The sequence below is a fragment of the Xenopus tropicalis genome, chromosome 6, assembly GCF_000004195.4.
Source record: "Xenopus tropicalis strain Nigerian chromosome 6, UCB_Xtro_10.0, whole genome shotgun sequence".
Lineage (NCBI taxonomy): Eukaryota > Metazoa > Chordata > Amphibia > Anura > Pipidae > Xenopus > Xenopus tropicalis.
The window spans coordinates 17,856,955-17,881,004 of NC_030682.2; the positions used below are offsets into that span (position 1 = coordinate 17,856,955).

A 24,050-nucleotide genomic window follows, 5' to 3' on the forward strand; every position below is an offset into this window, starting at 1 on the left:
TAACCAACCAAAGTTGTTTGGGATATTAAACAATAACTAATGAAGAGCAGTGCATTTATCTTGAATTCATCTGCTATAATAGGTGCCAGGCAAAGGAAACATAAAGTAATACTTGTGGCAGAAGTGTCCAGGATTAAGAAGCTCTGGGGAAAATATAGCAAAGGCAACAGTGCTTGGTGCTCAGATGTGAGGCCTAACAGCCCAATATAGTAACAGGTGAAAGGTGTGCTCATTAGAAACAATGAGATCTTTGCTTTCAAAAAGCAGACCTGGATATTCTACCCGCTGGTTGCTATGGGTTACTAGAAAAACTCTGCACTTTGCAGCAGAAAATATGATGGCAGAAATGGTATGCCTGGTTAAATCAATGAGCCCGGTGGAAAAAATCTAAATCTATTTCTGGATCTGTTCTTTCTGTGAGCGGTTGAACTTGACATACAAATATGTTTTTGGAACCCAAATGTCAGGGTGAAATAAATGAAAGATAAAACCTGCCAAACAATAAATAACAACAACAGCAAACACTACTCAGTTACATAGATTTCTAATTAGACACCCTGGTCAGATGTGGTTTCCAAATTGAGGAGAAGCCAACATACAGTCACATGGTGTAACAGACAATAATACAGCTGTATGGAAAAAGTTGGTCAAAAACATAAATAACCATTAAAAACATTTACTTTGTACAATATATTTATATATGTTGCATTTCTAATTGTAGAGAAGGTAAAGATCTTGGGAATTATACATACATTGTGCCTAAACCAGAACATTTACTGCAATGAATGCTGGGGCCCTGGGCCTTTTTTTAACAATTGTCCAAGCAGAAAGGCTACATAGGAATTGAAAGCACCATTTTGATATAAAAACAAGATAACAGTTCATCGCTGATGTGTAGTTTTTACCCAGACGGGATAATGCTGTATTAGCCAAACAGAAAGTTAAAAAGAGAGAGAAATATTAAGTGACTGATGAATACAAAGAAGAAAGGAATGGCGGTTGGTACAGCAGATATAGAAGACTTTAGCAGATCGCTGGGTTGCGCCCACCGTGCAGACAAATAATTTTAATGAGCGTATTTCTTCTAGCACATTCCTCTGGTGAATGATCATTCATTACAGTTATTTCACCTTCGCGGCTCGTACAGGGAAGCAAAGTCGACTTCAAATAAAAAGGGATTTGTATGTTTTACAAGAGATACCCCCCCACCCCTGAATTTTGCCACATTTGCAAGATCTCTGTGTGAAACAATAACCTCTTGTTAATATTGATTGGTTAAAACCCAGTGCAGGTTTAAAGCCGACCATACACGCACCAATAATATCGTATAAAACCTCGTTTCGTACGATATTCGGTGTGTATGACGGCTTGACGAGGCGACTGATATCGCAAAAGCCTGCGGATATCGGTCGACTCGGCAATTGGCCAGGTTAAAAGATTTTGATTGGGCGTCATTGAAGGTGCCCAAGCAAAATCTATGTTCAGGGCTGAATCGGCAGAAAGAGGTAGAATTTCTATTGTTTCTATCTCCATATCTGATGATTCAGCCGTGAACGTCAGTGGAGGGTGGAAACGATCTAAGATCGAAAATTGCTATGTGTATGGCCACCTTAAGTCTATTAGGGAGGGAGGGGGGGCTATGTAGAACTTAACCCAGGTCTGTAAACCAATAGGAACCATCTTGCACTGGTCTACTGTCTAAAAAATGGCAAACTTGTCTATGTTACTATATAATTCCAATATACGTTCCCTAAAATCCATAACTGAGCCGAATTATGCCATCCACTTTATTTGAAAGCATCTCCCGGTGCTTACAAGTAATTATCCCGTATATGAGAGGACTAAGCAGAGCTGTCTAAGTAACACAATGAGAACACTATTCTAATTGCTTTCAGACTTACACATTTTGCAATTGTTGTGAGGACAGACATGCACCAGGCGCTCGGCAATCCAATTATAAATGAATTGTACTCAGCGCTGAATAGTAATTGTGAGAATGAACTCGGGCTACAGCAATCAATAACGCCAGCTCTGCTCTTCCATACTCTGGGGGGGTAGGGTAGAAAAATGACATAAAACCAACCCAATATTTATTTATTCAAATTATGTTCCAGCACATCTGCACACGTGCATAGGAAACAGCAGTGACTTTAACAGTGAAATGAGCCAATCAATTAACAGTTTGGCACAGTTTGGTCAAAATGCATTACAGTAGCCACATCGGGTTAATGGTACATGGTTCTCTGAGGGCAGAGGGCTATAGGGTAGAAACGTGATGCAACTGCTTCGATTAGCACCATCTGTAGTGTCCTACCTCTTTCCATGGACTCTAAACACATAGGTAATTCATGGTTTTCAATAATAGTCAGATCGGAAACTAGGTCTATAGAATGCATTGGTGGGGGTAGCTATCAGCCATGCAGCACTTGGATTGATAATATTATAAATAAAGCTGGAAAGAGGTGGGTGTGGCTTGTAACAAAAGCCCCTTTGGCCATGTAGATCAACCATGTTTCTACTAACCCTCACACCCTTCTGCAACTTAAAGAGGACTACCCTCTCTGTGTCATAGGACTTAAACATCCCAAAACATTAACAAGAGATTTGGTTTTGGCTTAATAAGATCAAGGCTGGGCTTTAAAAGAATCATTGATGTATTTTAGCTCTCCAGTGCCAGTAGAAGAATCCATGCCCCCTGCCTGTTCTGTGAACACCCAACCCCTAGTCCTTTGGTCTTGTTATTATTGCTGAGGAAGGGAGAGCCAATGTGCATGGTGATCTCACTATGATAAATAACTACAAGATGACTATTTTAGTTCTAGAAGGGATGATTCTAACTAGAGAATCCTCCTGCATCTCTAATTAAGACTTAGGTTCTTACTTGAGGCTTGTAGGAGAGGCCTACCTCTCATTTAATTTACCATCCAAATCTTTGCTTTAGAAGTTCCCATCCCCAGGGCAGGGATATATTAGACTCATCTATGTTTATATAATCTATTGCCACTGTATTAGCTAATAATTGCTTCTTTAGAATGTCATCCATAGCAGTCAAGTTGGTTGTGGAAGACAAGCACCCGGCATATCAGCATTAGTGACTCATAAAAGGAGGAAAATGCAAAGAAATAACATTAATTTTAAAAATGTAATCATTTTGTTCCAGAAACAATGCTTCTCTAAAGGGATACTGTCGCCCATAATTGGTAAACAATATGCATTATTGGGGCTCTGATTGGCAGTAAGGCATAAGAAAGGAATCTTGATAGGGATATGTTTGATATGTTTTACTGGTGTAGAGGGTGGGAAAGGTGCAGGTAGGTAGGTGACCAGCTGTCCAGGTCAAGGGCTGGAAGGGTGGGGACATTTCATTGAACATTTTCATTTTCTCATTGAATATGAAAATGGTTATTATTGTCACAAGGAATACTTGCCAGTAGTGATGAGTAAAATTTTTGGGAAGATTATATTTACTGCAAAATTGGGCATTTCACCATTAGTGAATATCATGCATGAAAGTGGTGAACAATTTCACCCTGAAAAACAACAAAATCCCCATAAACCCCAATATATTTTGTAAGAAAAAAGTCACCAGGATTTTTTTTTTTTCTTTATGCCCAATGGAATGAATAGGAGAGAGCAACTACGGGCAGACAGTATCCCTTTAGACTTCTAGTTTACAAAGCACCAAGGTAAGGGGGGAAAAAGCAGTATTATAAACAAGCACAGACAATAAATCAGCAGTGCAACTATATACAGATTCATTCTATTTCTGTGAGAGCAAGACAAACAGGCCCAGCAGCATTTCAAAATGAACCATTTAGGATTTGCCCCAGTTGATCAGCCCGAGGGTTAAGCCTTGAGAAAGATACAGGACTGAGCAATTATCATGGGTTTGTTCTGTTGATCAAGGTACACATCATGAGAAGGAGCAAGCAGTTGAAAGCAGCACGTTTTATTAATGTGTAGGCACGAGAGACAGTATAATTAGTGATACAAACCCAAACCCCCTCGAAATAAAGAAACTCCTAAAGCAAAAACCATCAGCAAGCAAAGGTCAGAGGTCGTTAGAGGCACAGAAAGGGGGCCCATCCCATATACTGTCCCCCGCAGAGGTGTTACAGTTTCCAATAATCACTTTTGTGACTATGCAACTGGGCTCATATTACTAGCTGCAACGTCACAAAAATGACACTGGCAACTGCTAATTAGCTGGCAAAAATAAGAATTTTAACGATTTACAAGTGAGCGGTGTTAGTAAAATGCCAATGCGGACAGCGAGAGAGAGATCAAACCGCCCTGCGGTGGTAAGGAGAGCTTAGTGTGTAAGGGCTGCACACACGTCATACTCATAAAGGCAGGTATAGATTACTCTTCAAACTTCATAGTGACCTTTGTTCTGAGGTTTATTGATGACTCTTTTTATTACACAAGTACTGTATATACTACAATGTGATATCTGTACAAATATGGTTAGTATAGCGCTGTACCTGAAGAGAAAAAAAAATCATAAAAGATGAACCACGGCAACCAGCATCCTTGGAGGTCTTGATGGAGGAGTAAGATGATACTTCAAAGCGTACTTCAAGAAGGAGGACATTTGCAAACATACAGATCCGTATACATTGGATAACAGAGACAAAAACATTTCCTCCTCAAAAGAGTCAAGCATGTAGACAATATTGTGTTGAAAGCATAGTAATAATATTATTGTTCCTCCAGACTAACCCATAGCCACCAATTTGATGTTCTCCTTCATTACTCTGACTGCCTTAGACAATTAAAAGCTAACTGTTAACTGGTTGCTATGGGTTACTAAATTGGAAGAATCCTCATAAAAACACATCAGCATAGTTAGAATTGTCAGAATTAAGCCCCGTAGACCCACTCAGTTTGCTAATATACACTATGGGGGTTGTAATAAAAGGCACTAAGTTTGCCCAGAAGCAGTAACCCATAGCAACCAATAAGCAGGTAAAATTTATTGGTCACCTGTTTAAAAGCAAACATCTTATTGGTTGCTAAGGGTAAATGCTCCTGTGGCTTTTATTAAATATTAATGGATAATAATATATTATAATATTAGCTAGAGTGGTATAAAAGTTACCCCATTCAGATCCTGGAGCAGAGGAAAAGTATCCTCTGGAGTGATAAATCAAATTTCACCAACTGGCAGTCTGACTGGATACTCTGGGTTTGGTAGATGTCAGAAGGACACTACCTGCCTCAATGCATGGTGCTGACAGTAAAGTTCTGAGGTCTGAGATTATTTTCCATGGTTTGGGCTTGGCCCTTGGAAAGGTAGGCAAACCTTATACTGTTCAATAAAACTCTTAAACATTACTTTCTACTTCAAGCAATGGCTTGGGGAAGGCTCTTATCTCTTCCAGCACCACTATTCCCCCATGGGCAAAGTGAGGTCTGTACAGTTTTGGTTTTCACAAATGGAAGTGGAAGAACTTAAGTGAATGCCTGTGGGATAAACTGGAAAGCCAACTGCAAGCCAAGCCTAATACCCAACATCAGTGCCCAATGCTCTTGAGGCTGAATGGAAGCTAATCTCACCAACAATGTTCTGACATATAATGGAAACCTTCCCAGAAGAGTAGAGGCTATTATAGCACCAAAGGGAGGACCATCTGAATATTGACTATGAAGATTTTCATTCATCCAGGTCATGGTATATCTAGTATAAATAAATCTAAAGCAACTTGTTAAGTAGTCATTGAAGACGTTTCACTACTCATCCGAGCAGCTTCTTCAGTTTAGATGAGTAGTGGAACGTCTTCAATGACTACTTAACAAGTCCAGTTGCTTTAGATTTATTTATACTAGATACATCTGAATATTAATCCCCCTGGTTTGGGAATGAGAAGTTGAACAGGCAGGTGTCTGAGTATTGTGGGCAAAATAATGTAAATACACTGCATTGCATACATTTTGCAGAGTGGGAACACTGCACTCCTTCACACTCTTTGTAGATGAATTGCTTAATTCCAATATAAACTATACAGCAGTGACTTTCCATCTGTGGATTTGTGGACCTCCACACCAAGTAGTAGTTCAGTAAGAGCTGAGGGACCACAGTTTGAAAATCACTGCTCGCCAGTAAGGTGTTTACACAAAGACCACTGGGAATGTGATAGAATATCTACACTGCTTTCTAACTCACTTGGACTCATTTATAATTGTTTAATATTCAATATATTCTACTGTGTATAATACAGTTAAATCATACAAAAAAAATGAAAAACTCAAGTTAAGTTTAGACTAAATGAAAAGTCTAGAAAACCATAACACATAGTCCAAATCATTTTGTGAAAAGAGAGCAAATAATAGCCAAGGCAGTTAATAGATAAACAGACACCACTGGTCAGATAGAAACACAGTCATTTGTTGCTGTTGCTTAGACAATATTAACACATATACTGATAAGTACATAGATATTATGTGACATGGGGACATGGGGTTTTCTCAGAATATAGTTGTGCTTGCATAGACCAACAGTTTATACCAAGCTATAACAATAGTTGTCTGAATTGTAAATCTTATTAATGGGTTTGTGGACAACATTTAAACTGGCACATTTATCTGCTTTGATAAAGGTGTCAATCACTCATCACATTTCTGGCTGTCTGAAACATGTTCCTGTTAGTGCCCAGGGCTGCGCTAAGCTGCACTGAGCACTAACACCCCACTTTATATGAATGTTTTTGACTGCAAACACATCCAGACAAATGAACACATCTGCCTGCTCTGTCAATTTCTCAATACTTTCCTGATTGTCTGGAAAATGTGTTTGACCCCTACTAAATCTATTACTCTCTGGTCAACATCCTTCATGGCAAAAGTGCAAACCATTGACCTTTTCTAGTTCAAAGTGGTATTAAAATGCAATGCAAGCAAATCAAAGACAATTATTGATAAACATACAGAAGATATGGCAATAATGACAGAGTAGAAATATACAGTGTATATAAGGTATCAGTACCACATCTTATTGTAGAAACAAGCATTCTAGCAGTGAAGAAGACCTTTTTAAAAATTAACCAATCAAATTGGTGAAGGAAATAGCAAATAAAAAAGAGTTATTTAGTGATTATATGGGCAGCATGGTGGTTGAGAGGCTAGGGTTCTAGGTTCAATTCTGGCTAGGGCAGTATCTACAGGGAGTTTTTGTGTCTTCCCCAGGTTTTCTCTGGGTACTCTCACATTCAGTAGACCATAGTATGTGATAGAGACTTTCAAATGTAAAATTCATCAGGGCAGGGAATGATGTATAATCTCTTTTGATGTATAATCTCTGTTCTATGTTCAATTCTGGCCAGGGCAGTATCTACATGGAGTTCTTGTGTCTTCCCCAGGTTTCCTCTGGGTACTCTCACATTCAACACACCATAGTATGTGATAGAGACTTTAAAATGCAAGATTCATCAAGGCAGGGGATGATGTATAACCTATTTTGATGTTTAATCTCTGTTCTAGGTTCAATTCTGGCCAGGGCAGTATCTGCATGGAGTTCTTGTGTCTTCCCAAGGTTTCCTCTGGGTACTCTCACATTCAGTACACCATAGTATGTGATAGAGACTTTATAATGTAAGATTCATCAGGCCAGGGGATGATGTATAATCTCTGTAAAGTGCTGCTGAATGTGTCAGCGCTATATAAATAAAGGATAATATAAAAGGGTTCGATCATGAATCTGAACAGCCAGATCAATACCATTCAATGGCCATCTTCAGAAATGTATAGTTAATAAGTATGATTTGCACATATAAAGCATTTAGTCTTGGGACAACTGGAACACAATTTTACTGCAACTGTCAAGCAGACTCCAACAAGGAAAGTGGAGAAAAAAGGATTAATGTTATTGTAAGAATGCAGTCACAGGCAGCCAACCTTAGACACCGGCAGACAAATAGATTTGCCCGAGACCACACTGAGTGTCTGTGACAGAGGCAGGATTTGAACTGATGACCTTGAGCATTGGGAGAACAGTTCCTTAACCAATATGTCACATCTTTTCAAAACGCCTTTTACAATTCCACAAAATTACAAACCCCGAGAAATAAAAGGTCACCATTCTCTCTCCGTAACCCCTATTATTTCTGTGATATGATGAGCAGAATCAGAGTATAAAAGCCTCACACAATGCAGTAACTGCTGCTGATTACATGTCAAGTACTGTTCTACACCGTAATTATGTGCTTTTATGTACCCTTTCAAAAGTATGTGCCTTACATATGGAGGAGTTTTGTTCTTGTCGATGTAACTTCGGCAAATTACACAACAGGACATTTTTTTTTTTAACCAGAAAATGTAGTTGAAGGCTTTCAACACCGCGGCTAAATACAATGGAATGTATTTTTCGGTATATAGCATAACATATTTTTAGAGCTTTAATTTAAGTTGCTCCACTTTGCAAGATCATTTTGTTAAATTGCGTTCAATTTTAAAATATACAAAGGATCATTGCTGTGATAAAGTTTTGGGCTGGAATTGTAAGTCTATCGACCTATATAATCTGTCTTTCTCTATAATCTCTTTCTCTCTACACCATATGGCCAAAAGTATGTGGACACCAGCCTGTCCATCCTTTCATTTTAAAACCAAGGACCTGTCCACTATCCTTCTGGGAAGGTTTTTATTGTTATGTTGGAACATTGTTGGGGGGTTTGGTTCCGTTCATATTTGAACAGATGGGATGGGCACTGATGTTGGGGATCAGGCCTGGCTCACATGAGTGTGTCAATTCCTCCCACAGGCGTTTAGTTGGGTTGAGGTCAGGGGTCTGTTCAGGCCAGTCAGGTTCTTCCACTCCCATCTCAGCAAACCCATTCTGTATGGACCTTACTTTATCGTAAGGGTTATTATCCTAGTAAAAAAGAAAATGGCCTTCCCCAAACTGTTGACCCAATGTAAGCATGGACTTGTCAAGAATGTCATTGTATAATGTTCTGGTACCTCTATTAGCAATGATGGATGTATCTTAAATTAACAATTCCAATAATTAGAAGGGGTGTCTACGTGTCTTTCTGGGGAGGTTTTCATTAGATGTTGGAGGGATTTGCTTCCGTTCATATCTAAGAGGATGGGCATTGATGTTGGGGATCACATGAGTGTGTCAATTCATCCCACAGGTATTTAGTTGAGTTGAGGTCAGGGGTCTGTTTAAGCCAGTCAGGTTCTTTCATTCTTATAACGACAAACCCATTCTGTAGGGCTCTTACTTTATCATAAGGGTTATTATCCTGGTGCAAAAGAAAGGGGCCTTCCCCAAACTGTTGACCCAATGTAAGCATGCAATTGTAAAGAATGTCATTGTATAATGTTCTGGTACCTCTATTAGCAATGATGGATGTATCTTAAATTAACAATTCCAATAATTAGAAGGGGTGTCTACATGTCTTTTTGGGGAGGTGTTCATTAGATGTTGGAACACTGTTGGGGGGATTTGCTTCCGTTCATATCTAAGATGATGGGCACTGATGTTGGGGATCACATGAGTGTGTCAATTCATCCCACAGGTGTTTAGTTGGGTTGAAGTCAGGGGTCTGTTCAGGCCAGTCAGGTTCTCCCACTCCTATCACAGCAAACTCATTTTGTATTGACCTTACTTTGTTGTAAGGGTTATTACAACCTGGTAAAAAGGGCTTTCTCCAAATCGTTGACCCAATGTAAGGATTGAATTGTTAAGAACCACTGTTGGCAATGATGGATATATCTTAAATTAACAGTTCCAATAATTAGAAGCGTTGTCTGGGTAGATTTGGCCATATAGTGTATCATCTGCCCATCTACCTGTCTTTCTGTCTGTTTCAGGCCACAACAATTTGATTTAGACAAGAAAATGATGCAGCGGAGGCAGTGGACATTTTGAAAACCTGAGACATATGCATAAAGCTTGTTGCCTTTTAGAAGTAGACACAGTGCAAATGTGAAATGAAAGGAGCAAAATCAGAGCAATGTCTACTCTTTATCAAAAAAAGAATCATATTCATCATATACACACTGAAGGACAGAATAAATACTTATAAAGCAGCTCAAATAATAGAATTTTCTTCAGAATCCTTAAAAAGGCACCAAAAACATTAGAATGGGCCTACAAGGCACAGCATCTATGACGGCCGTACAGTTTCTCAGGATATACTGCGGTGTATTTTGGTCTGTGCAATTTCACGAGTTAATATCATACCTGCGGAAATCTAGAAGGGACCTTGTTGACGCCGGCACTCCCTGGTCATTCCAGTTGAGGAAATTAAACTGGGTGACTGTACGCGTCTCATTGGTCTGCAAATTTTTCAAGTAGAAACTCCTCACGAGAAAATCCTCACACCAGATATGCTCAGAGACCAGATTTACCTAGAGAGGACACGGAGATAGAAAGACACAACTTAAGTACATTTGAAAACATCTGTTTCAAATTACTTTACAAGAATCGGGCATCTCTAGAGCATTCTGCACCTGGCACTGCCGTAGCAGCTGAATGTCAATAAAAAAGAAAAGTTTATGCATAAAGCCATGACAAACGGCAGGCTCTAATGTAAATGTGGGAGTTCCAGCTAGTTATTTTTTCTAATGTGATTTTTCAGCCTACACAGGCTGTACGTATAGAGCTTGATTAAAGGAGAAACATCATCAAAGCTCTAACCTAGTTGTCAGACTTTTTTTAATTTCAAGCTTCAACTGAATGTCCAACCTTTGCCCAGGGTCCCCTTTGAAGGTCCAACTTTTGGTCCTCCTTATAAAAAAACTCATATACTGTATATATAGTAAACTGGCATCCATAGAGTGTAGAGGACTCACCAAAGTAGACAGGATGGTTCGGGTGCTCCAGCCCCAGACCCTCAGCTCAAGGGAGCGAATAAACCATTAGACATCAAAATAAAAAAAGAGGAAAAAGGGCACTCTGGTAATCCAAAAACAAGCCATTCCAATAGTTAAAAAGAAAAAAACTTTATTATGCACTCATCTCATAAAGCCTGGCGCGTTAATCAAAGGCTATGTGTCAGGCTTTATGAGCTGAGTGTTTAATAATAGTGATGGGCAAAATGTTTTGCCAGGCATGGATTCGCGGCAAATTTCCGGGTTTCGCCATTGGCAGATTGTTTCGCGAAACGGATGAAAAAATTTGCTGCAGAAAAATTCGCTGCGCGACAAAATAATAGCCGCGGGCGACAAAATAATATCGCGGGCGACAAAATAATAGCCGCTGGCGACAAAATAATGGGCGCGGGCGACAATTTTTTTTAACGCGCCACATTTGCAAATTTTTCGGCGAAGCGAAACGGAACAGATTCGCTCATCACTATTTAATAAAGGTTTTTTCTTTTTAACTATTGGAATGGCCTGTTTTTGAATTACCAGAGTGCCATTTTTCTTATTTTTTTGTTTTGATGTCTAACAGAGTCCTCCTTATCCCATGAAATGGGTACATATATAGGAAAATACTGGTGTAAAGGGCTATTTGCATACATATGAGGCGGTCTCCTCAACCCCAAGAAGGGCGAAACCGGTCTGTAGTTGGGAATCTGATCAGCTATTATCCTGGCTTTTACTTTAAAAACCCAGTAGGTGAGCTGTAGCCTATAGGATACACCCATGTAAATGGGATTTTTTTAGGAGCCTTAAGGAATTTGTTCCCAGAATCCCCTTGGTCTATTTGCATACATATGAGGCGGTCTCCTTAACCCTTTTGACTTGTTAGTCATTCAGTAATACTTTTAAAAGAATATCTAGAATAGTCAATACATATTCACTCCATATCGCACCCCTAACTGACATTTAAAGCTGATGGCCAATGGAGCGAGTTAGTTGCCAGTGGAAAGGCCTACACATTGCTTCTGCTTTCTAAAGTCGCGACTTCGGAAAGGTGATACAGTCTGTATAGGCGTTTCCACTGGTGACTCCTATTGTTGCTGGTGAAAAGGCATTTCGGAGAGGTTAGTCGCCTGCGGTAGCAGAGATCTATTGCGGGAGATTAACTCACTCTGTGGCCCATCAACCTAAGCTGGAATTTCAGATGTATCTAGAAGAGTAAATTACTAGTCTCTGCCCTGCCACATCCCCGAGCTCTCCCAAAGGGATAACCCTAAATCAAGTTATTTGAGTGCATTCTCTGTACACTCTATTATCTTGTTGTGGATTAGCATTTAGAGATTAGCACTCTAAGAACTTCAAAAGAAATGTCCTGAAAGATTCATCCCCCTACTGGAGTCTAGGTCAGGAGAAAAGTCAAGGTTTGATATTTCCTGATGAAAACCCCTTTATAGATGCAAAAGGTTGCATGATAACTCTTTACTTCACATTTGTAATAAAGCCAGGTAAGAACGTTTTGGTAGACTCTGTTATTTTATTGTGGTTGTGTTCTCTTTGAATATATATTATTGGAAAGTACACTGTCTGTCCATCAGTATGAAATGGTAGAGATTGCAAATCCTACGTGGTTTCAACCAAGACCAGTTGTCCTGTCTAAGGTGGCCATACACCTCCAGATCTGGTCGCTTGGCGATGCCGCCAAGCGAGCGGATCTTCTCCCGATATCCCCCACCTATGGATGGGTGATATCAGGAGAATCCAGGCTAATTCAATCGAATTATAACAACGGGTATAGGCAAAGTCGGTTCGGGGAGTCCATTCGGGAAGTCGGTTCGGGGAGTCCGGAGCGCTTGGTGTCCACTACGTTTCAAAGTCGGTTCGGGGACCGCATCGATGAGCCGATGCAGCGCCTGATCCAACTAGATTTTTTAACCTGCCCGATCGATATCTGGGCGATTTCAGGCCAGATATTGGTCGGGCAGGCCCGTCGGTAGTGCCCATACACGGGCCAATTAGCTGCCGAATTGATCTAAGGGGCCGTTATCGGCAGCTAGAATCGTCCCGTGTATGGGGACCTTAAGTCTCCAAATTTAAAAATGTTAACTAGTCTGTATTCCTATAATGCAATTCTAATGAAGAAGCTAAAGGGGTCACATAGTAGAAAGTAATGACACATGATCTCACTGTTTTGCTAGGAATACTGTGTATTGTTACTGATGTTATCATTTCATGCTTAGCAGGAGTCCCCTTTTCAGCTCTAAGTGCCAGAATCCTCTCCAACTGAATTGTGTGTCACAGCGGTGAAAACACGTGACTAGTTGCTATGGGTTACTGGACACCTTGACAGTGTTATTCCATAAGCCCCATAGAATTAGACACAACTAACTATTGTGCAGTATTCTGACACTCAGAGCTTTAATGAGGTACCCCACTAAGCGTGAAATGGCAACAACAATAAGAAAACATCATATCCCTGCAATAAGGCATAAAAAGGAGGTTATGTGCAAAAAACGTGAAATCGGCACTTGGGATAAGTGTTACATATATTCTGAAAATACTGCAAAAATGGCATAAATGTAATCATTCTGTTTTCTAGAGGCATCAAAACAACCATTTCATTCTTCACTAATAATACTTTTTTTATTCACGTTAATAAGCGTGTCAGGTATAATATTTGATATGTTGTAATTGTGGAGAATGGAAGATCTCTCTTTTCTATAACAGGTTAAGTAATAACAAGCTCCTTTGCCCCAGGCGATTGGGATTATTAGGAGAGACATTTCTATACACGTGGCTTGAATTACTTTGGATCTTTTTTAACAAGGTTTTTTCTGGTAGCTACTCGGATCAGAAGGCCTTGGAGTTATGGATTAATCAAAATTTGGCAAATATTCTGTATTTTTTATAGCATGATTTCTAATTTCAAGTGACTCAGGGTGATTAAGCACTTGTTGACTAGAAATACACTTCATAATTTCCTGTGGTGCCTAACTGACTTAAGGTCGCCAAGCGAGCGGATCTCCTCCCGATATCCCCCACCTACGGGTGGGCAAACAATCGAATTATAACGACGGGTATAGGCAAAGTCAGTCCGGGGACCGCATCAACGAGCCGATGCGGCCCCTGATTCGACTAGATTTTTTAACCTGCCCGATCGAGATCTGGCCGATTTCAGTCCAGATACCGGTCGGGCAGGCCTGTCGGTAGTGCCCATACACAGCCGATTAGCTGCCGAATCGATCTAGGGGACCTTTATAAAGCAATGGACTGCCATGTGGAGCAGTCAGCGGATGGTCATTTTGGATTTTGATTGGCTGGCCAGAATAGTTATAGAGGTGCAACCACAAGAACTGTATAAATTAGGTCAGTGATTCCCAACCAGTGGCTCAGGGGCAACATGTTGCTCCCCAACTCCTTGGATGTTGCTCTCAGTGCCCCCAAACCAGGGAGTTAATTTTGAATTCCTGACTTGGGGGCAAGTTTTGGTTGAATAAAAACAAGATTTCCTACCAAATAAAGCCCCTGTAAGCTGATAGTGTGCATAGAGGCTGCCTAATAGCCAATCACATCCCTTATTTGGCACCTCCATGAACTTTTATGGTGCTTGTGTTGCTCCCCAAGTCTTTTTACATTTGACTGTGGCTCATGAGTAAGAAAGGTTGGGGATACCTGAATTAGGTAAAGAGGAGAATGTAAGTGGAATATCATGACCTTGTGTTCAACAACTGAGGGCACCAAACTGCACGGCTCCACTCAACACAACATAATTGCCACCGCTGTATTATTTCCAGGGGCCACATGCTGGGGTGATACATGAAACGTGCTCTATAAGGGCTCATGATTTGCCATTCCTTCTATGCCTTTTTTTATAACTATAGCTTACAAAACAAAAAGTACACAATTGCCTTTTTTTTTTCATAAGAACATCAAAATAACTGAAATTATTTTTAAAACCTTGGCCAGTAACAGGGACAAAAGTGTTTCTCTTGAAATAATGGAAGGTTAGCAGTTTTGCACTGATGTCCTGCTGGGCCTGCCTTGATAGATGGGCTTATATCCTAACAAAGGGCAAGACAACGATATGCTGCCATTTTTGACATGAATAACGACGCCTGCCTATTGTGAAGGCACACTTTGTCTGAATAGATGGGTAAAGGCCTTGGACATCATGCGTAGACAAGCCGTTAGTTTCCCATTGTAGTTGGGAGAAGTTGCAGTTACCTCATAGATGTGGTAGAGGTTGGACCCTTCGTCTGGCCAGTAGTGATAGCACTGCTTCACTCCATTCTCCGTCAGGGATGTCAGCATGACAATTACCACACAGCCGTTCTCCCAGACCATCTGCAGACAAAGGAAGACACACCGTGGTCACATTGCAACCGCTTAATTACTGTGTGACACGTATAATTACAGCACTCAGACACACAATCAAAATTCATTCCATTCGCAGCAAATTTAAATTTCATTTTCATTAGACACTTTCGTTCTGCAGCTGCTTCCAAATCCCTAAGTACCCAAGCAGCGCCTAGCATTTAGAAAGTATTGCATTTAAATATTTTTTTTCTCCCCCCCCCCCCCCACCACATGAAAAGTCTGAATGACAAAGTGGCAGATTCCACACAAACGTAATGTCTGTTGATGATATTTTTGCAACAGGGAAGAATAGCCAGAATGATGAAGTTAACTAAGAATGTTTTCTGAGAAACAACAAAGACCATTTTGAATTTTAACCGTGAATTTATATATATATAAATGAATAGGAGAACTATTTTAGTGTGAAACATTTGGAGCTAACTTGAGGACAGGGCCATTGTACACAACCCTACATATAATGGGGTGCAGCAAAGAGTAGGTGAAAGTAGATATAGATATATAGTAGATACAGAACAAGATGGTGGCAGTAGGGCAACATGGCAACTGTATATAAAGAATGTTCATTTTGAGATCCTTCAGATGTTGCTGTCCTTAGACTCTCAGTCTTTTTGTGAATTCTGATAGGAGAAGCTCAGAGTTGGCAGTTTGGAAGTCCTTCATTTCTATTGACATACATTGTCTCTAATACAAGCCATTCTAAGCTTATTTATTCCCCATCTGGGTGCACCTATGGAGATCCCCATGAAGCAGGGAATGGAGTTGTTGCCCAGGCTTCCACTCTCTAAGAACAGCTGAGTATTAACAGTATTCATCTCAGCACCTTCCCACCGTTCTATATATGTAGTGTGTATATCTAGACCAAAAAGGTACATTCACTAAATGCCATATCTGTATTTTAGATCTGGTTCCGCTTGCACATTTCCTACTTGCTATATTTGTATTCTAGAGCTATAGATCTAAATGGCTCAGTCTGAACATTCCCACCATGCCATATTTGTGTTTTAGATCAGACCTGAATATTTAGGCCTGTATATTCCCATCATGTCATATTTGTATTCTAGAGCTCTAGATCTAAATGGCTCAGACGGCACATTCCCAGCATGCCATATATTGGATATCTTTCGGTAGTGCAAACAAACAACTTAAATAACAGCCATATATATATAATATCATATATATGTTGTAGTATATTATTAGATATATTTTTTATGTCTCTCAATGAAGGTCAAAAAATTAAAAAACATTTTTTCACTCATTTTGCCCACTAACTAAGCAGAATATGAACATCATATTATTTTTCCATCCGTGATTTTTTTTCCCAAGTGAAATATTCTACAGTTGTCCAATACAATACAAACATGCAATTACAGTTTATCCTTTTCACCTTAAATCGTTCACCTGCCCAGACCTGGTGTAATCCTATTATAGTCATTAGAAAGGTTGTGATAAAGCCTCAAGTTTCCCACTTATTTTTTGATCATTTCTTTCTTCCAACTAAAAAGGTGGAAAAGGTGGACACATTTTGAACACATCACATTAGGCCATTAGATATTGGGGAGATAAAGGAGAAGTAGACAGATATATGACTGACAGCAATAGACAGATAAGTCTCAGAAAGATACATTTTGGGGGGAGGGGGTGAGCTAGAAGAAGAAACAGTAACACTAACAAATACATATGATTGGTAGATACAGTATTTAACAGAAATGTTGGTAGGCTGTGGAGAAAACTCCTCCACTGATGAAGCACCCAATGGTGTGAAACGTGTAAGGAGGGAGGAGCATGGGGAACATGTGGCACTGGGATGCACCATAATGTCATTTTGATTTTGTAATTAATTATAACCATTAAATGTTTTTTTTTTTCACTGCTAAATAGATGGATGGATAAATAGATAGATAGATAGATAGATAGACATATAGATAGATAGATTGTAAGCTCTTTTGGGCAGGGCTCTCTTCACCTCTTGTATCGGTTATTGATTGCTTTATATGTTACTCTGTATGTCCAATGTATGGAACCCACTTATTGTACAGCGATGCGGGATATGTTGGCGCTTTATAAATAAATGTTAATAATAATAATAATAATAATAATAAAAAAAAAAATAGATAGATAGATATAGATTGATAGATAGACAGATAGATAGATGATAGATAGATAGCTAGATGATAGATAGATAGCTAGATGATAGATAGATGATAGATAGATAGATAGATAGATAGATAGACAGACAGACAGACAGACAGACAGACAGATAGATGATAGATAGATAGATCGATGATAGATAGATAGATAGATAGACATATACAGTAGATAGATAGATAGATAGATAGATAGATAGATAGACATATACAGTAGATAGATAGATAGATAGATAGATAGATAGATAGATAGATAGATAGATATTATTGAAAGATAGACTGGGGACAAGAACAAGAAGAGCAGATAGAAAGACAAATAGATATCTGATGGATAGAGAGACAGACCTATAGAGATAGACAGTTATAAACATATAGATGGAAATGAACCCCTCGGCACTACCCAGAGCTGCGGCGTGGGTGACACACACTATGACAGATCTGATTGTTCCTAATGTGCCGGGACCTGCCAGCTCACTGCACGGCACAAACGACACAATGACTAGAAGCACATGCTAACTTGCCGTACCATATGCTGCATCAGTTGATAGAGCACAGACTGAGACTGCTTAGTATTAAATCAATCATCATGGACCACTGGCACCAGGCCTATTACCCATAGCACTTTACTGAAATGGAAACCAATGAATAAATAGGATTATCTGGCTTTGCATGGCTGCCTCACAATTAGCTGCTGAATATGAATAGTTTCAGTGCAAGGCTGTAAGCTGATGGATAAACAAAGTATCTCTGTTCTAAAGCTTATTATTGTGGGCATTAACTTTTCTAACCAGCTTTTGGAGCCACCAACTGGAATGTTATCAAAATATGGAACACAAATCTCAGAAATAATAAAGGCATTGGGATGAGTTTATATATTGGCCTCTTAAGTTTCTATGTTTACTGGACCGGGTTCAACAAAAAGCACAGTGCATGGAGGAGGTCTTGGAGAGGTGATATACAGTATGTACTAGATACTGGTTACTCTTCCATGTTCTACTTAGTTCTCTAGAGTAGTGGCACTAGGTTGACTGCTTTGGAGCTATTATACCCCATGGGAGTTTGTCCATACTTCAAACTGCAAAAGGCAATTTTGTGCACAATCGAGTCATTCTAGCACTGAAGCAAGAGGCAGTTATGAACCTTCACAGTAACACATCTACAATGATGCATAAAGCGCCATCTTGCTAGATGTTTGGCCACTTGTGAATACCTCAGAGGTAGCCAATCAAAATACTCTAGGGCTACCACCACCCTGCCCATTGCCAGCCATAATCAAAATGATCAATCGCTTGGTCCTTTTATGGACAAACCAGTACTGACAGTGGCACATCACACTACATAAGCCTCCTAACGTCCCATTCCACCACACCTTGAATGAGATAACATTCACATCATATATAATCCATTTATTCCTTAGATAATAGGCTTCATAAAGATAAAGAATTTAAAATCTTCACAGTAGTTATGTCTGGGAAATGAATTAACCAGCACAACACTGAATCATAATAATAATAATAATAATTCTGTTCCTCAAAGACAAGAGAAATATATTGTGTATATAACATTTATTGGTTAAGCCTAGTCCATCTATCAGTAATTCCACATGCACAAACTGCCAGTGATATTTGTATCCATACAGACATGATTTTTTTGGGAAAACACTGACTGTGAAACTTGCATGAAAGCAAGACTGCCTAGAAGAGCAACTCCTTACTATATTCTCTCACACTACACACCACTAAATGCCAATGGCCGTCCTCACTATGAACTGCTAAAGAGGCAGTGCAAAGTCTCAACCAACTGCCAGAGAGAAAGAAAGTGGTGGCTCACCATAAACTATCAAGTGAAAGGGCTCACTAACGCACCATTAAATATCAAGAGCAGTGGTACACCATAAGTTGCCAAGCAGACCATAAACATGCCATTATAGGTGCAGTATACCCTTTATTCAACATGAGTCCAATGAATCCAGCACCAATACCAATATGCAACAACGTCTTCTACTTCTACTTGTCTAACAAGAAGGGAAAGAACCAGTATTTCTCAAGAACACACTGCATTCCTCCCACTCTGTTCCAATTACTGGTTATTCCATTACACAACTGACACTACATAGAGAAAAAAGACCCGTTGCCGGAGAGAATATATCAAAGTTGCGATCGAGGAGGCTGTGATTGTTTTGTGGGGGTTGTTAAGTAACAGACAGGTGGGTAATGTAAGGACAACCCTATCTGTAATGAAGACCCATTCACAGAAGGCGCCTCTTTCTTGAATGATACTTCTTTATTATATGCCGGGAAATAGCTAATTGTCCAACAACGGTTATATCTTTGTATGTCACCATATGGCCCTTGTATTCATTGACCAACTGACCCCATGTTAGACATGTATATATAAATAAAGAGATTCAAACTGTGTTTGACTGGGTCTCCAAAGGTGCACTGGGCCTATTATAGCAGTAATTACAAATAGTTAATGCCATTTGGTACAGATTTTTATATAGGCCATACAGTGGAAATAAGGTTGGGTCAATGGAAATCCTACAAGGCGAGGCGAACAACAGATGGTTTGCAAAAAGGAAACATAGAGTGCTGCCCATTTTCTTCTCATTTAACCATTTTTTTACATTTCCCCCAAGATGAAGACCAAAATACTTTGCCAATCACTTTCAAATGTAGTTTTTACCTGCCAGAAATCGGCAACAGTTGCAGGAAGAGGTCCTTGAGTTGCAATGTAGGCGGGGTTTCTGGGGTCGTGATCCATCTGAAGAGAATAAAGACAGAAGTGGGTTACAGAGTTTCCTTTCAACCCTCTTTATAATGGATTTTACATGAAAAGAACACGAGAAATGAATTAATTACATTAAAAAACAAGCTGCAAAGTTAGCACAAAGCAATCTATCTATATGCAACAGCAATGTAACAGAGCCAGGATGAGGTGAGATTATTTCTTTACCCATAAGGCAGCTAAAGTATCCAAATCAGTGGCATAAAAAACTCCATTTATTAAAGTAATTCAAAGCATTAGCTTACATTCCTGGCACTTCTGTTGAGTTGAATTTTGCACCTATTGATGCTGGGAACCTGCATTAATAGTTTCCATGGAGTTGAGCCCAATGAATAGGGCACACATGGCACTGTAACGCCAAATGTTGTAAATCATACTAAACAGAATTAGACGTCTGGCACAATTTGCATTGAATTGTAAGTGCAACTGTGACACTTTTGATGCACCCAATTGCATCAGGTGTAACCCCCTCTGTAACCTTGGGACAAAATGCTGCATTGTGGGTAAAAACATAGCAATTGTGCTCAAAATTGCACTTAAAACACTGCACTTGAGGTTAGAAATGACCCCTATTGACTTGAGGATGGGGCTATTTTACAATTGGTGCTTTTGTAGCTCTGTGTAGTGCTTGGGGCTTATTGCTTTTATTTATGTGAATAAAGTGCAAGACTCAACTTGTAGGGGTGCAAGGGATCCCTGTATGTTTCACTTTGTACTGGCCAGGCAGTAAGGGCATACAGCCATTTGCCCATTGTGCCTGCGTTCCCTCATTTGTGGGCACTCTGGGAAAACAGAGCATATAATGTGATAGGGAATAAAGTGGCACTTATAATGCTATAATTGCCTGATACTGCAATAAGATGAAATGCCCTTTATGGGAGGTGTATGTGTAGTGTCCAGGGCAGTCCCCCTATTTGCACTCCCCTTAAAGAAAGCTCTGATACATGTGTAACACTCAGCCTACTATAGTTTCAAGCATATGAAAGGCTGTAAATAAGCAGGAACCTCAAATCTTGTCCTCACTGAACTGCATGGTGGCTCCTCTTAGCCCCCCTTAGCTCATAGCAAGGGAAGGTGGATGTATAAAACACTGCTATATCAGCCATTCATTTCCAAGAATAGGTACAATGGCAAATAAGGGTTCATCCCAAATCACCCACTTAGCCCATAACAAGGTTACAGATATATAGAAACATTGGGGTAACAGTCACCCTGCTATAGTACCAGGGGTACCCAGGGCACAAATAAGCACTCACCCCAAATCCCCCCTAACTGGCCTTCAGGCTGGGCCCCCTTAGCCCATAACAAGGTTACAGATATATAGAAACATTGGGGTAACAGTCACCCCGCTATAGTTCCAGGGGTACCCAGGGCACAAATAAGCACTCACCCCAAATCTCCCCCTAACTGGCCTTCAGGCTGGGCCCCCTTAGCTCATAACAAGGTTACAGATAAATATAGAAACATTGGGGTAACAGTCACCCTGCTATAGTTCCAGGGGTACCCAGGGCACAAATAAACACTCACCCCAAATCCCCCCCTTACTGGCCTTCAGGCTGGGCCCCCTTAGCCCATAACAAGGTTACAGATATATAGAAACATTGGGGTAACAGTCACCCTGCTATAGTACCAGGGGTACCCAGGGCACAAATAAGCACTCACCCCAAATCCCCCCTAACTGGCCTTCAGGCTGGGCCCCCTTAGCCCATAACAAGGTTACAGATATATAGAAACATTGGGGTAACAGTCATCCTGCTATAGTTCCAGGGGTACCCAGGGCACAAATAAGCACTCACCCCAAATCCCCCCCTAACTGGCCTTCAGGCTGGGCCCCCTTAGCCCATAACAAGGTTACAGATATATAGAAACATTGGGGTAACAGTCACCCCGCTATAGTTCCAGGGGTACCCAGGGCACAAATAAGCACTCACCCCAAATCTCCCCCTAACTGGCCTTCAGGCTGGGCCCCCTTAGCCCATAACAAGGTTACAGATAAATATAGAAACATTGGGGTAACAGTCACCCTGCTATAGTTCCAGGGGTACCCAGGGCACAAATAAACACTCACCCCAAATCCCCCCTAACTGGCCTTCAGGCTGGGCCCCCTTAGCTCACAAGGTTACAGATATATAGAAACATTGGGGTAACAGTCACCCTGCTATAGTTCCAGGGGTACCCAGGGCACAAATAAGCACTCACCCCAAATCCCCCCCTAACTGGCCTTCAGGCTGGGCCCCCTTAGCCCATAACAAGGTTACAGATATATAGAAACATTGGGGTAACAGTCACCCTGCTATAGTTCCAGGGGTACCCAGGGCACAAATAAGCACTCACCCCAAATCCCCCCCTAACTGGCCTTCAGGCTGGGCCCCCTTAGCCCATAACAAGGTTACAGATATATAGAAACATTGGGGTAACAGTCACCCTGCTATAGTTCCAGGGGTACCCAGGGCACAAATAAGCACTCACCCCAAATCCCCCCCTAACTGGCCTTCAGGCTGGGCCCCCTTAGCCCATAACAAGGTTACAGATATATAGAAACATTGGGGTAACAGTCACCCCGCTATAGTTCCAGGGGTACCCAGGGCACAAATAAGCACTCACCCCAAATCCCCCCCTAACTGGCCTTCAGGCTGGGCCCCCTTAGCTCATAACAAGGTTACAGATATATAGAAACATTGGGGTAACAGTCACCCTGCTATAGTTCCAGGGGTACCCAGGGCACAAATAAGCACTCACCCCAAATCCCCCCCTAACTGGCCTTCAGGCTGGGCCCCCTTAGCCCATAACAAGGTTACAGATATATAGAAACATTGGGGTAACAGTCACCCCGCTATAGTTCCAGGGGTACCCAGGGCACAAATAAGCACTCACCCCAAATCCCCCCCTAACTGGCCTTCAGGCTGGGCCCCCTTAGCCCATAACAAGGTTACAGATATATAGAAACATTGGGGTAACAGTCACCCCGCTATAGTTCCAGGGGTACCCAGGGCACAAATAAGCACTCACCCCAAATCCCCCCCTAACTGGCCTTCAGGCTGGGCCCCCTTAGCCCATAACAGGGTTACAGATATATAGAAACATTGTTTTATTGTCTCCTTGCTAAAGTGCCTGTCCCTAAAGAAGCAGAAGACATTCTGTTGGTGTGGGTAAAGATGTGCTCTGTGGACTAAATGGGGGATCATCTGTTATTCGTAACACAACACTGTCAGGCAATGTAACCATCTAATATTATGCCGCTCTACCTAGAAGTATTGTAGAACGGCTGGAATATGCAACACAATCTGTTTTTAGTGGCGGAAACAAAGAAACAGCGTCTTTAACACAGAACCCCTGGTCCAACTGACATATGTTTCCCGGCATAAATGCCATTATGTTGTCATTTCAACTGTAGAAATAAATATGAGGAATGTTTGACTTAAGTCGCCAGATATTCATGCAGCGGCAGACAAGGGCACGGCGAATCAATGCTGATTGGAGCAAGGCTGTCACAGACCCCAGCTATCTGCTACATCAGAGGCAGGCCACTCGTCACCTGTTAGCGCTAATCAGCCGCTGTCATAAAGCTGTGCTCCGGAACGTGCCTGACATAATGATTCCCAGCAAAATCTGTCATCCGTCTTAGAACTCTAAATACTATGGCAATTATTCCAGGAACATTTTGTTATACTGCAAACAATTAAGAAGTGCAGACCTTTCTTCGTGCAATCAGGTTCCCCTTCTCCGAGCAAATGTGTCACCAGACTGGATTTATATAAATCAGGAGCCCATTATACCTGATCTTTGGCAATGAAAGAGTTGCATCTCAAGGTGGCCATTGGCTGATAAAAATTGGCAGCTTATTGGCCCATGTATGGGGCCTTCAGAAGGGCCTGCCTGACCAATATCTGGCCGAATATTGGCAGCTTTAAAAATCCCATCAGGGCAAGGACG

General features: G+C 40.8%; 1 protein-coding gene and 1 non-coding gene across 2 annotated transcripts in view; both read right to left on the reverse strand.

Annotated features, from left to right (window-relative positions):
• Positions 1–24,050, reverse strand: part of ptprn2 (protein tyrosine phosphatase receptor type N2) — a 620,616-nt gene that overhangs the window by 23,640 nt on the left and 572,926 nt on the right. The window contains exons 17-19 of the mRNA XM_002935174.5: positions 20,016–20,093; positions 15,034–15,153; positions 10,190–10,356 (exon numbers count right to left, since the gene is read on the reverse strand). Coding sequence (XP_002935220.2) covers positions 10,190–10,356; positions 15,034–15,153; positions 20,016–20,093 — 365 coding nt within the window. The remainder of the gene's footprint in view (positions 1–10,189; positions 10,357–15,033; positions 15,154–20,015; positions 20,094–24,050) is intronic.
• Positions 4,115–4,200, reverse strand: mir153-2 (microRNA mir-153-2). Its single transcript, NR_049684.1, has one exon. It is a non-coding gene; the product is annotated as a microRNA mir-153-2 (primary transcript).